Below are 14,199 nucleotides of genomic sequence, written 5' to 3'. Positions count from 1 at the left end.
ATCTTTACTTAATGTATACAATAAATCGAAGTTAAACCCAATTTGTTGATCTGTTTGTGTTGTATATCCCTTTTCTTTGCATCTTATGTATTTCATGTAATGTGCAGTAGAGTTTATTCATAGGTGTTGCGCAATGTTGTCCGTTATTGTTATTACTATTAAAATAATATTATGATTACATAGAGAAATTAAATCAGCGTCACACGACGAACTACTAAGTAAAGTCTACCCTTCGTAACCTACCAACATTGAAGTTACAAATCACATTCCACGCAGCATTACAAGTCTGAATCTAATTACCATAACAATCACCACCCATCGACAGTGCTATTATTATGTCAACCCATAAGGGTAGCTGAATAGAAAGGTTTGGGGTGAGGGCACGTTCTTTTTGTCTGCTCAAAGACTGATTCCCCACTTCGAAGTGCGTTAGAGTGTGCAGTCTGACTCAACACTCCACTGTACGTTATTGCGCCCCTCCCAACCTTGTTTCAAGTTGGACACCAAATTGTGGAAAAATACAACATTATTTCCTGCTCTGTGAGTTGTTTGAGGGAGATTTTATTGCAGTACGGAGGAAAAGTAGAAGTGACTCCATAGTATACGACTCAACGGCGCCGAGGGATATTTGGGTAAGTTTTTTAAAGTGAAGTTGTAAAAGGTACGAAGTTATCTGACACTGAAATGGGATGGGTTCGTAATGGGTGATGACATGTGCTTGCAAAATGGCCGCGTATAGCGTGGTTAGGCTGTAAATACTTTCTTTATCAAACTTGTTTTTATTATAATGCACGCTCGATACAAAGTGATATTTTGTTAAACTGTGTAGTAGTAAGCCCATTGTATTTCATTGAGAATATTCTTTTCAATTAAAAACAAATTTGGCGGATGACACTAATGAATAAACTTCAGTTCAGGATTTGGGCTTTCATAGAAACAAACTGAATTTGACATTTCAATCTTCAAGAAACTGTGATTTTGAATATTTTTTCTATTTAGCTTGGTATTATATAATAGTTAAACCTTCAAAATGTATTGCTGTTGCTTTTAAATTCACACCTATCAATATTCACATGTTTGACACACTTATGATCCCCACCACTTCTATGGATAATATATTTGTATCACGCCAAAGGGAGTGGGTCTATCGACCGCCATTTAACAATTTGTTGTCTATTCGGGTATAATGTTGGGTCCATCCCCCACCCACTGGGAAAGATTTCCGTATCCTGATACCACAAATTAAAATAACAAGATTATCTCATTTAGGTATACAATGATAATTATTTACTTTTTAGTTCATTACGAAAAGAAAAAGTGAAGTGGTGGCAGGACACGGACATTATTTTTTTCCACTTCACTTTGTCAAAAGCATAACCTTATTTTTGGTAAAGAAAATAACAGTAATAGTTTTATCATAACAAGTGAAAAAGGGTGCTACTTAGTAAATTAGACGCATCTTCGTATACATTTCCTAGCATTTCATGTCATGTTGATATTGAAATCGAAGAACACATTTTCATGAGAAATATGAATAATACTTCCTCATTAAACTTGTTCCTTATTTTACGTATCGCTCAACATATTTTGAAAACGGACTTCCTCTTTTGACAGTTTTCTGCACTTCATCATTGTTTATTTTTATGTTTTATTTAATAAAATAAGCAAATGATGGAAAAGGAAATAAAAATAGTTTTAGCTTAAAATGTATCTAGGAAGTGCATCCAAGTAGTCACATAGGGTGCGTTCATTTAGCTCCCCTGGGTCCACCCCGGTGCGTGGCGGTTTTTTTACCAGGACGGACGTGGGTAATTATCTGCACACACTCGTCCTGGGATAAAAAACGTCACACACCGGGGTCGACCCAGGAAAGCTAAACGAACGTACCCTTCGGTGTATACGTGACGTACATGTGCCACCAAAGGCGTGGTGAAAGCAGTCATTCTAGGAAACCTGAAACAAAAAATGCTTGAATAACTTTTCCTTAGCATTGTATGTTACAAAGCTTTATATATTATGTTTGGAAAACAGAAAAGGGTTAAAAAAACAACAAGGAGAAATAAAATAATATTAATACCAGCATAACTTGAGAACATTATTTTGTTTAAAATTGTTTATGTAAAAAAAAAATCAATAATAGATATTGGCAACTAATTTGATGAAAGTGAATCCATTTCACATAGAAGAGTTTAACAAGACTAGCACATCTAACACAAACTGGAACTTAATAATTATTACAAACTGCTGTACAATTGGAGTTGTGTAATTGTAAATGTCGTAGTGTTATTTATATACCGATGTGTGTAACAATCCAGTTCAATCCAATACAATCCAGTTCAATCCAATACAATACAATACAATACAATACAGTACAATACAGTACAATACAGTACAATACAATACAATACAATACAATACAATACAATACAATACAGTACAATACAGTACAATACAATACAATACAATACAATACAATACAATACAATCCAGTTCAATCCAATACAATACAGTACAATACAGTACAATACAATGCAATACAATACAATACAATACAACACAATACAATACAACACAATACAATACAATACAATACAATACAGTACAATACAGTACAATCCAGTTCAATCCAATACAATACAATACAATACAGTACAATACAGTACAATACAATGCAATACAATACAATACAACACAATACAATACAACACAATACAATACAATACAATACAATACAATACAGTACAATACAGTACAATCCAGTTCAATCCAATACAATACAATACAGTACAATACAGTACAATACAATGCAATACAATACAATACAATACAATACAATACAACACAATACAATACAATACAACTTTATTGCCCCATTGAAAATTCCTTTGCCCCAATTGTTTTTTAAACACAAAAACACAACAACATAGAAGTAGACCCATTACTTAAAAATATGAGCCTTATGAACAACGCTACATGTTTACTATGGATTTTTGGGTATTGCCGTAGGCCTAATAATAATACCAGTAATATAGAGGCTAACTCAATAACCCTGATCTATTTACTGTTATAACTAATAATATTAGTATTATTAATCAAATCAAATAAACCACCACACAACATTTTGTTGCAATGCATTCTGGGGAGTGTTTACAATGATCTGTAGCTGTATGTAGATAATTAGTAGAATATTAATATAAAATCGATGTTCCAATATTTTAATTAATATTATTAAAATTGTAACAATAGACTACTTGACGACATTGCGTATAATACCGTAACGATGGTATTGGACTATAAATCGACATATGGAGATGCGTGTAGCACAGGACATACTTATTATCACATTCAATTTTATGGATTACATTTCTCGTATTGGCGTCTCCTTTGCTTCGTTTCAAACGAATTGAAAGGGTAAGTTTTTTAAGGGAATGTATGCACTTGGTAATTACTCCACTGAAAATTAATTATCATAAAAGAAGCATGTGTTTTAATGATTTTAATGTATCAATAGTTGTTTACTGTATGAGCATTTGAACTACCTTTTTGTGGTCCAATAAAAATTTAATTGAATTTGAATGATAAATAAGATTGTGAGAAACGATTCTCTTCTTCAAATTGTGGTTTTAGAGTGAGAGATTTAAAAACGTTTCAATTTGATAAACGTTTCTGTATGATGAGAAACGTTTCTGAGTGAAAAAGTTTCTCATACGTCTTCCAAATATGGAGGTTATAATCTCTTTTTGTCTTCCAGCGTTAAAAAGAGACTACCAGCGGCATTAAATAAATATTTACGATAGTGACGTCATTACGTACCAATCTCCAAATAAGCACAAGCCAATGTTCATGTACCATTATGATTTTACTGGTTACCAGCATCAAACAACCGTGTAAATGTTAAACCAAAATAACATTCTTTACTCTAGATGCAAGAGTTGTGCCATCAATTAGATCAATATGTACCTACCTGCATAATATCCCATGTGGTTTATTAACTTGATGCATAATATCGGTACAAACAAACACAAGAGGTCCTAGACAATATTACCTTAAGCACACTTTAGTTGCTTTTATCTTTCTTTTTAGAAAGAAACATCAAACATCCTTAAGTACATCAAATATTTACCTTCACTTTTAATAACATGTTTTGACTGATAAAGAAAAACAACAAAAGTCTTATCAGTAAAACTAATAGGATGTAATCAGATATGTAGTAATTAGAAGGAACCATGCACAGTTCCGGGTAAATAAGGATAATGGTTCAGAGTTCAAGCATGAACGAGACCTGCCATAACAATGTGATATTCCAATGGATGGTATACGCCTGGATCACATAAGCCGTTTACACACAACAATTTAGCAATGGTCCCTTGCTTAATTTTAGCATGGGTGCAAACTTGCACCTCGTGTGAAACAACAACAAAGTTTAACATCAAATTTGCGATATCATTATACGAGGGGGACCCATGTCAGTCTAAACATTGGTGTCCTTTCACAAGAAGTGCAACTTGTAAAACTTAATAGCAAGAGACCCATGATAAATTACTGTCGTGTGAAAAGATATGTTGTTAAAGTCCAAACACACCCAATCCCATGCCCCGCCTACCCATATGTTTACGAACAGTCATTTAGTTATTACAGAAGCGATTTAATATCAGTGACATTTCATCAATACAGACACTTATTAACATAATAATGAAATCCAATATTACATGTGTTAACCAAACGTCGATATGTACTCACAGTAAACCTTAATGACGTCATACTCATGTCGTCACCAACCATAGTGGGTAGTGATCCCATCATTTAGAAATGATCTCTTTCATTCAGAGTGAAGTTAAATGTTGCCAAGTTTTACTCTAACGTACCCATGTATAGTAATAATGGACAATTATTCAACGTCGCAAATAGTACATTTTGTGAATGGCATATGTTTTTTACAAAATCAATTTATTTTGCAGTGATGTTGCTTGTTTGTTTGTTTGTTTGTTTGTTTATTTTGTTGTTTGTTTCAAAATTGTCTTTACATCGTATACTAAACAAATCCCAATCATTTTATAGCAAGAGTTGAGAAACATCTTTATATTTCCAACCCACAACTCTAGGATGAAACAAAAAGACAAACAACATCCCTAGACAGAAATAATATATTGAAGCTAAAGATAATTTAGACACACCTAGTGCAAGAAAGAGCTGAAGCTATACCCAGCACTCACAGGACCCAACACAATATTGTATGGTGAAGTAAATGTTGAAGCTAATAGTTGCATTAATTATAATTATGGACTGATGATTAAATGGACACTTCCTTCTTGTGTTGCCGATATTATTTTCACGAGAGGGTGTCAACTTTCAACCAGGTCACAATTTCATCTAACTGCCCAAGCAGAAAATAATGCTTAGCGAAAATACTAGTCACATATGGCATGTGACATTGTTTGTAACTTTAACCTAGAGAGTAAATTGTGCTTAGCTACTTTTTGCTTTATAGGCAGATGGGTGAAATTTATGTCAGCGAGTCATCAGCATGCTCATGAAGAGTCTCCAGTGTCTTTCCCATAACAGGCTGATGAAAGCATAAGTATCGTCAATTGAACAAAAAAAACCTGTTTGTATTAACTATTGGTTGATCTTTTTTAACCAACAGATTGAATAGAAGCAGTCCGCCATTACAATGTGTTGTTCTTGTGGTTCTACAAGATGTCGGTTCCGATGTCTCAAATGCAGCGGTGCTCTCCTGATTACCATTGGCATGTTTTACGCCGCTGCGGGCGTTGTTTTCAACTTCTTTGACTTCCTTGTTATCTTTACAACTGGTCATGCCCTTATATGGGGTGGGGCAGCGGTAAGTTATCCTAATTGATTGAACAGAATTGGTCAAACCTTTCAATGTGGCTCTTTATCAGGACATACAATACAGATGTTTTCAATTTGTTTTGCTTTTTCTTTGCCAACAGATTTTTATGGCTGGTGTAGCATCAATTTTTATTGCAAAGAAAATGAGCGACGATGATTGGGTAAGATAAACTTGTTTTGTAATGTTTTGTATAACATTATCGTAATTCTGACAAATCACAATTCTGAATTCTCTGTCCGTACAGGGCATGAATTTTAAATGTACAATGTTGTGAATTAAAACCACAGTTAAAAAATGGAACTCAACTTATTCAAACTTTATTTTGTTGTTTGCCCACAGAGTTCAAGAGGGACCGCTTTTATGTGCATCCTAGCAATCGCCTCAGCCCTTGGCAACGTCGCTATCCACACATACAACCTTTACAACAGTCAATACTTTCAAGAATATCAACCAGCAACGTTTCAGAACCAATCCTTCAATCTTACCTTTGAACTTTGGGTTGGGGTCATCGCAGCGGATGCTGGTATTGACCTCTTAGCTTTGTTAGCAACGATGTCAGGGTTGGCTGCGTTTGGTATTGGGTGTTGCTGTGCGGAATATTCAGAGGTAAGGTTTTTCTGTTTTGACTTTCATCTTCAATTTTGTTTCTTTGTACCTCTTAAATTATCCTTCATATTGTTTCCTTCCTTTCTTCAAGTCTTTAATAATTACTCAGTCCCATCTGTTCTTTACATCTTGTGTATTTTTTCACTTTGTTTATGACAGTGTGGAATTTGTTTTACATTGATTGTTCATTGATACCAATTGACGGAAAAGTGATTTGATTGATTTGTTTGTTGATTTATTTACTTATAATTATTGATTGATTTATTGACAGGAACATTGATGGATTAGTGATATATTTATTTGATTGTTTGTTGATTAATTTATTTATGATTGATTAATTTCTTGATTGGTTGATTAATTAATTGATTGCTTGATTTATTGATTCATTGATTATTTAAGTGATCGGTTGGTTGACTGATTGATAAACATCTCTTCATGATAGATTCTTGTTTATTGATCTTTGATTGGCACTGTTGCTATATTGTCACTGTTACTTATTCCCATTGTGCATGTCGCTTATGTTGTTTGTTTAATATATTGACTATTATTATTCAACGTGTGATTTAAATGTTTCATATAATTATAGGCCTTCAAATTTGTATTATTATTCATTAAATGATATCTAATGTTAAAGTGGTTATGCATAGTCGCACCTTTACTGTTAACCAATACTATTTAAATCTTTGCTGGTGATGATTGTTTTATACCCTCAGCCTGGTCATAGTCCATGTTTACATCATTATTCGTAATTCTTAATTACTGTTATTGTTCAAAACAGATCATTGATGACGTCGGAAAAGGGCGAATATAAGGCGCCCTCAACGGTGGGATTCATCATAAGCTGGAATATTAACTGACGATGGGGGCGCTACAACCCAACAGTCTAAGGTTCGCCTGATCTCCACCGATACGTCCTTGGCCCAACTTTATAAAGCTGTTATGCAGAAAAAAGTACTTGACAAATTCCTTTGCCAAGGAAACATTAAGTGGGACACCAACAGTGTACACTTAATGTAATTTGGGCTGGTAAATTCCTGCTAAGCAACACTTTTCTGTGCTTAGTAAGTCTTTGAAAGTGGGCTTTGTACTGTTAGCTTCTTTGGATCATTTGATTCTTGTATAAACAAACACTCAGCTGGAATTTAAACACTTTTGGAAACTATATTTAAAACAACAGTCGTACTAAAATTGATTACAAATTCGGTGCCTATTTGATTATTGTTTGTTGTTTATTCAGTGTTTTCGTTTTTTTGTACAGGTTTATAATTATTCGTGTTGTAACATTATGGTCATTCTCAGCGTTTAGGGTCAAATTTTTACTAAATTTTAACGTATTTCAAGAAAACTTACCTCGTGGAAAATTAACCGTCAAAAAATTGTCTAAAGATAGCTGACCAATGAGGAGCTTCTTAGGTGACGTCATTAATAAGTCAAGACAGCAACATGTTTCTTAGTGATACGGGTTACTGAATGATAGATTGGTCTACAATGTATATTGTTTAACCTGTTTGAAAATTCCTTTGGGATATAAAAATGGGCGTGGCACTTTATGTGAGTCGCAAAAAAAACGTTCTGTCTGCTGCCACCATCGTCCAAAAATATCACCTTAATAATTTCTTCCTAATTGGTCACATGCGAAGGTTGTAGAGAATTAACGTATTTTCAATATATTATTTTTGTACTTGTTTATATTAACTTCTTTATGTGATTATTTTGTATTTCGTAAACTCAATTTTATTTTATATCTTCCTCATTGATTGGACTTTGATTGGACGGGAAATAAATTTAAAATTAATAAAAAAAGGCACGCAGGCACTTTCTTTGTTTTAGGTTTTCAAATCGTGCCATTGAAAATTTGAAATTAGAACGCCGAGATAATTATGTCAAGTCACTTTCATCTTGTGTTTAACAAAGAGTTCATGCATCTGTGTTAATTCGTGGGTAGAAAATGTGAAGTGAGGAAAACCAGTAACTGCGCTTAACTTAGTCCTATCTCTTAGCATTGCCCTAGTCCCAAGTTAGGAAGAGTGTTGTGAAATCGACAGAGGACAACCAGTAACTGCGCTTAACTACTGTCCTATCTCTTAGCATTGCCCTAGTCCCAAGTTAGGAAGAGTGTTGTGAAATCGACTGAGGACAACCAGTAACTGCGCTTAACTACTGTCCTATCTCTTAGCATTGCCCTAGTCCCAAGTTAGGAAGAGTGTTGTGAAATCGACTGAGGACAACCAGTAACTGCGCTTAACTACTGTCCTATCTCTTAGCATTGCCCTAGTCCCAAGTTAGGAAGAGTGTTGTGAAATCGACCCCTCGTTGCCTGTACTTCGTGTAACATGGCTTTAACAAAGTGTCTCTAAAAATATTGTCAAAATCAAATTATTCGTGCTCGGACTTGGGTTATTTTTCCCTGTTTACTTGAATGTACTTAATTTTCTGACAATGTTTTCTAATTATAAATCAACTTATCGTTCACCATTTTGTAATTAATTTGTAACGAAAACAGTTCAGTAATTTGTATGGTGACTTCCAACTTTAAACAGAAAAGTTCATACAAATAGATTTAATTACAACTCATTAAATACACTGGTGCATTGAATTTTCTGTGACGTCATGATTGTGGGCGGCTGTACATGAACTCATATCACTCAATGGCACGAATGTACATCAACGGACCTGATTTAATCATGACGTCACAACCATAGCTTCGGGTGTTTGGCAATTTTGAGTAATCCGAGACGGTTTGTTAATAATCGTATAATAAATCTGGAAAGTGATACTGCACAGTAACAACTTAAATCTATCTTAAGATCTATTGCACTATGTCCGCCATCTTTGATGACAAACACTTAAAACAAGCACGCGCCGCGTATTTTGATGTTTTTTTAAATTTAAATTAAACACAATGGGGATGAGTGCGCTACTTCCATTTCTTGGCACTGATGACATAGAACGGTTGTTTAAATACTTTTTAATTGTAATATTTCACATTGACCATTAATTTGTTGTTTAAAGTACTTTTAAAATATAATTACTAAATTTATGACATACTAATAAAATGACATACAATTCATATTTTGGACTGTAATGATTGCGTTATTTCAGCTGTTTTTTATAGAACTACTGTTTTTTCTTCATTGATAATGTGACTACATGTATATGGCAGAATTATATTTTTGCGAGCTCGGATTAGTTTATTACTTGGGCCTTTTTGCCTCTGGTCGCTTGGCGACACTGTCATTGACGTACTCGGATCGCTCTGCGGGCGACACAAACTCCCGCGCCAGCCCAGGATCGGCGTAATTATAAGACGGCTCTTCTATACACGCGTAAGCTCCAGAATCGATTCGAGATGCCGAGTTTTCCGGCGGACTTGAAGACGCCTTAATAGGATCCACGTAACTCCCATCATCAGGCACTTCGGGAGACCTCTTTTGGGTGTTTTCTTCTTTTATCAATTCCTGATAAACGTTCGGAGGTTGTGCGGGAGGAGTTGTGGAGGGTTGAGCTGCCTGTGACTGGTTTGGATCGGCTGTAACAGGTCTAATCTGGTTGGCAACTGGCTTCGAAGACGGTGTGTCTGATTGCTGAGACGAAGGGCTACCAACGCCTTGCTGAGCTTGTGTCAATGGAGTCGGCTGACTTTGGGGAGCGGTCCATTGGTTGTTTTCTGTTGTGGAGAGTTGAACTGCCTGTGACTGGTCTGGAGCGGTTGTAACTGGTCTAATCTGGTTGGCGACTGGTGTTTGTTCTTGATGGGGAGGAGGTGGTGCTGAGGGGTGTGGCTGGACCGGGGCTACAAATGGACGTACATGTACATCTACTGGGGTTGGTGGATACCAAAGTTGACAACCTGGGGCGCCACCTAGTGGCTGGTTCAGTACTTGTGGTGCAGAATAACCCTGTGGTACAAATTGCCCTCCCTGGGGTGCGCCGTAAGGGTTAAGGAATACCATTTGGGGCTGACCTTGTTGCTGGGGGTGCTGGATGGTGTTGGTGTTTGTTAAAACGATGTTTTGAGGAACTTGATGTCCACCATGGTAAACAACAGTCTGCTACGGTAGAATACAAAATAATAAGTAAAAGTTATTATTGAAGTATTGCTGATTCAAAATGTAAGGTATACCGGGCTGTATCCATGTGACAGTGATCACGCCTTATGTTGGTTGCCTTTTGGTTGAAGTTTCGCTGTAAATAAATTTACAAAGTTCAACCACATTGTACTTAAGAAGTGCATCATATTGATGTGGAAACCTGATCTATCGGTAGAACTAACTACGGCAACCCTTTCAGTACCCTATTACATAACGAGTAAAATGAATGAACAAATAAAAATACCAACCTTCCAATCAGAAAGTGAATGCCAAGCGAATCTTTGTTGACAATCGGAACTCAACGTTTTTCTAATAATTATGGTAGGGCAAGTATACTCTTTGTTTTAACTTTGAGTAAGAACCCAGCTCTAAAGAATTAAGGTTAAAAGAAAATAAACAACTTACCTGTATTGGTCGTGTTTCCTGGCAACAGCAACAATATTGACATGACGTCACACAGGACACGATACTCAAAGTCAAAGCCATAGTCGCCATGGTCAACCAAAAGAAAAAGTTCCAGATGATGAGTTCGTTTATTGAAGCGTATAGTGACAAACCAATACATGCAATGGAGATGAATATGCAAATGATGCTCAAAGCTAAGAATAACGGCCCCTGAGTGTAAAAGGGTAGAAAATTACAATGAAATTAAACAAACTATGAATACTTTTAGGCAACAATAGCCTGCAGATTTCGAATCGGTCCCTTTTATTTAACATTTTTGTTTATTTCCGTCCACTGCCTGTGTTTTTTCTTCTCCTTTTTCTTGTAAATTTCACAGCCGAAGTCTTGAAAAAAATCGAGGAATATTCTTTAATGATAAATCTCACACGATGTAATACACCAATTCAACAACTACCATTAGAGGGCGTTTTGGAGTTTGTCCTCATCATTTTGACAAAAAAAAGCAACGATACACAATGTTCGACATTGGGTGCTGATTTAATACCCACTTTTAAGGACAACAAAAAAACACACAAAGATTTCTGACAGACGAAAAGAAATGACAAAATCTTGAAGAGAAAGTAAACAAACTTAAATGGTCCAATTATTGGTAGTAGAAATATAAAGTAAAAATTGTGATCAAAATTTCATGTACAAAATATAAACCAAAATCCAAAATGGCCGACAAACAAAATAATAGTTATAATATTGTGTAGGAAAAGACAAAGGGTTATCTACTTACACATCTATTCTCTGACTTCGTTGCTGACATATACACTCCGATTATTCCAGTTAACAAAGCCTGTTTGTTTAGATTTTGAAGAAAAAAAAAACCCAAAACGAAGTTTATCAAGGGGTGATTTTTCGGGACGCTACATGGCTATGTGGTTATGTGCGCGTTCACAGAACAACGTAGAAAATGCAAATTACCTGAGTGGTAGACAAAGTCGCCTCTAGCAAAGTCGCTCCAGATTTTATTTGGTGATTGAAAATAGTGAAGGTTCTCTTCTTTAAACCCGAGTAGGCCTATATTTAAACTGTTTAAAATGATCTAACATTAATTATCACTGTCATTCATTTCTTGCCAATCATGTACATTTTATACATTTTATACATTGAGTTATTGAGTTATCTATTGATGATTTTTACCCAAACTCAAACTAAACATAGGCTTTATGTTGGCCTCAATCAATATCCTCTTAACAATCTATTTAACAATCATTTTCCAAACTAAATAACATCTGGGGGGACTTTGTTTAGGGGCGACTTTGTCTGGGGCGACTTTGTTAGAGGGTGAGTTTGCTAGGGCCGACTTTGTTAGGGACGAATTTGCCAGGGGCGACATTGTAAGGGGGCGACTTTGAAAAGTCCCGGGTCGAGCCGGTCAGGAGGCGACTTTGCAGGGGGCGACTTTGTTTGGGGCGAGCTTGCAAGGGGGTGAGATGACCAGCATACCGGGAAATAGAGGCGGGAAATGGAGCTCGGTGATGCATGGTAAAAATACAGCTGCAGAAGATGATCAGAGCATACTGATTGAAATGAATGAAACCAATGGGTTTTTTTTCAAAACCACCCCACCTCATTTAGAAATTATCATAACATGGTGTTACCGCAGACCTTTCCATATCGTATTTCCACCATGCAAAGTTTCAAATGCTAAAATACCGTGGATGTATAATAGGCTACCTTCGTATGAGTCGCTACCTATAACCACAACAACAGGAATTTCCTATTGCGTTCCTTTCGTTTTATCTGGAAATGGAATGACTGCTGTTTACAGGCTGAATTGAAACAGATTTTCTACTTGTCATGTTACTTATTGGTAGATACATAGTTATGTTCTGTGGTGCTGTATTGGAGCAATGGCTGTGGTCGGGAGACTCAGCGGCTGTCCCCCGCCCCCTCATGTTACGACAATGGAAAGCCCAAAGTTAATTCTAAAATTTTCCCGGGTCAGAATTGAACCGGATCAAGAACTTGTGGGGTCGATATCTAGGTCAATTATGTGTCAACAATTTATTACACAAAACGATGACACATAATTACAGTCAAAATAACCCTTTTAATCAGTTTCCGGGTCAGCTTGACTCGAGTTGGGTCAGGGGCAAGGACTCCAGGTTATATTCTGACCCAGTTAGTTTAAGATGAATGTTTTAAACACTAGTTTATTACCAGACCACCAGTCCATAGTGGTGATCCAAACGCTACTTCACCAGCGATGCAGTTGCCAGTAGCACACACTACAAAAAGACCCATGAGAATCAAACTGCAAATGATTAGGGTTGTACTGGCTCCAAGAGCTACTCGAGGTTTATAAGCCATCACTGCTACAGTCTTACAATACAACCAATCAGGTCACCTGTAAAAACAAACAAACAAACCCAATCAGTCAATCCATCAATCAGTCAATCAATCAATCAATCAATCAATCAATCAGTCAATCAATCAATCAACCAAACAAACAAACACCCAACGTAAACAAAATTCACATGAACGTAAACACAATCCACATGGACGTAAACACAATCCATATGAACGTAAACACAATCCACATGAACGTAAACAAAATCCACATGAACGTACACCTAATCCACATGAACGTAAACAAACTACAAGTGAACGTAAACAAAATCCACACGAACGTAACCAAAATAGTAAACTGGCGGGTGTGTCGGGTACAACCATTGTATTAATTAAATCTCTTTTGAGGGAGTGTGCTCTGGAAAGAGCCGGTTCGAACCTCGACGTTTGGAACAGAATTCTGCTTGTCTCCAGGAAAGAAGTGTAAAATAAAAAGAAATAAAAATGGCAATTAAATAAACAAATTAAAACTCACTGTGCCAATTCGATTCATCCACTGAATTGTGTTGAAATGAAAAAACCAATCTCGAACTCCAACAATTAAATCCAATTCACTTGGTCCCTAGATCGACCGTTGTTTGCAGGTATTTACAAGTTTGTATGAAGTTCTCTAAAGAATAAACACTATTTTGTGTTACTATGTGATCAACAATACGCTGGGGCCGTAGAGCAATCGGAAAGATGTCAGCAGGACATGGTGTTGTCGTCTGTATGTAAAAAAAATCCATGTCCTCAAGTTGTAAACAGCTATTTTACTTTCTATTGCATTCATAAGCGTGTCAATCCGGTGTGGCGGTTTCAACTTTCCGCCGTGCACCTGAGAGAGAACTTCACGTGTGGAGC

At 36.1% G+C, this 14,199-nt stretch overlaps 2 protein-coding genes across 2 annotated transcripts; one reads left to right on the top strand and one right to left on the bottom strand.

Annotated features, from left to right (window-relative positions):
* Positions 1 to 331: 331 nt before the first annotated feature.
* LOC117299331 lies at positions 332 to 9,530 on the top strand. The gene is made up of 5 exons (XM_033782850.1): positions 332 to 632; positions 5,645 to 5,842; positions 5,955 to 6,014; positions 6,194 to 6,460; positions 7,239 to 9,530. Exons 2-5 carry the CDS (start codon positions 5,672 to 5,674, stop codon positions 7,269 to 7,271), a joined length of 531 nt encoding a protein of 176 aa, XP_033638741.1. The 5' UTR covers positions 332 to 632; positions 5,645 to 5,671; the 3' UTR covers positions 7,272 to 9,530.
* An 88-nt stretch (positions 9,531 to 9,618) lies between these two features.
* Positions 9,619 to 14,053, bottom strand: LOC117299330 (translation initiation factor IF-2-like). Its single transcript, XM_033782849.1, has 5 exons — positions 13,832 to 14,053; positions 13,168 to 13,354; positions 11,738 to 11,797; positions 10,957 to 11,166; positions 9,619 to 10,512 (listed from the first exon to the last, which is right to left on the bottom strand). The coding sequence occupies exons 2-5, from the start codon at positions 13,315 to 13,317 to the stop codon at positions 9,655 to 9,657; spliced, it is 1,278 nt and encodes a 425-aa protein (XP_033638740.1). The 5' UTR covers positions 13,318 to 13,354; positions 13,832 to 14,053; the 3' UTR covers positions 9,619 to 9,654.
* Positions 14,054 to 14,199: the final 146 nt, after the last annotated feature.

This window comes from Asterias rubens, chromosome 14, assembly GCF_902459465.1.
Source record: "Asterias rubens chromosome 14, eAstRub1.3, whole genome shotgun sequence".
NCBI classification, from domain to species: Eukaryota; Metazoa; Echinodermata; class Asteroidea; order Forcipulatida; family Asteriidae; genus Asterias; species Asterias rubens.
The sequence above is the reverse complement of the archived record's forward strand: the minus strand, read 5'-3'. Positions and strand labels throughout refer to the sequence as shown.

What these genes read in the sequence shown, in the direction of transcription:
- LOC117299330 (XM_033782849.1), bottom strand. Translation starts at nt 13,317, where the DNA reads ATGGCTTATAAACCTCGAGTAGCTCTTGGAGCCAGTACAACCCTAATC. An exon ending in CACTATGGACTGGTGGTCTG is followed by an intron (nt 11,798 to 13,167) that starts GTAATAAACTAG and finishes CTAAACAAACAG; the next exon opens with GCTTTGTTAACTGGAATAAT. An exon ending in AGGAAACACGACCAATACAG is followed by an intron (nt 10,513 to 10,956) that starts GTAAGTTGTTTA and finishes ATTCTACCGTAG; the next exon opens with CAGACTGTTGTTTACCATGG.
- LOC117299331 (XM_033782850.1), top strand. Translation starts at nt 5,672, where the DNA reads ATGTGTTGTTCTTGTGGTTCTACAAGATGTCGGTTCCGATGTCTCAAA. An exon ending in AAATGAGCGACGATGATTGG is followed by an intron (nt 6,015 to 6,193) that starts GTAAGATAAACT and finishes GTTTGCCCACAG; the next exon opens with AGTTCAAGAGGGACCGCTTT. An exon ending in GCTGTGCGGAATATTCAGAG is followed by an intron (nt 6,461 to 7,238) that starts GTAAGGTTTTTC and finishes TGTTCAAAACAG; the next exon opens with ATCATTGATGACGTCGGAAA.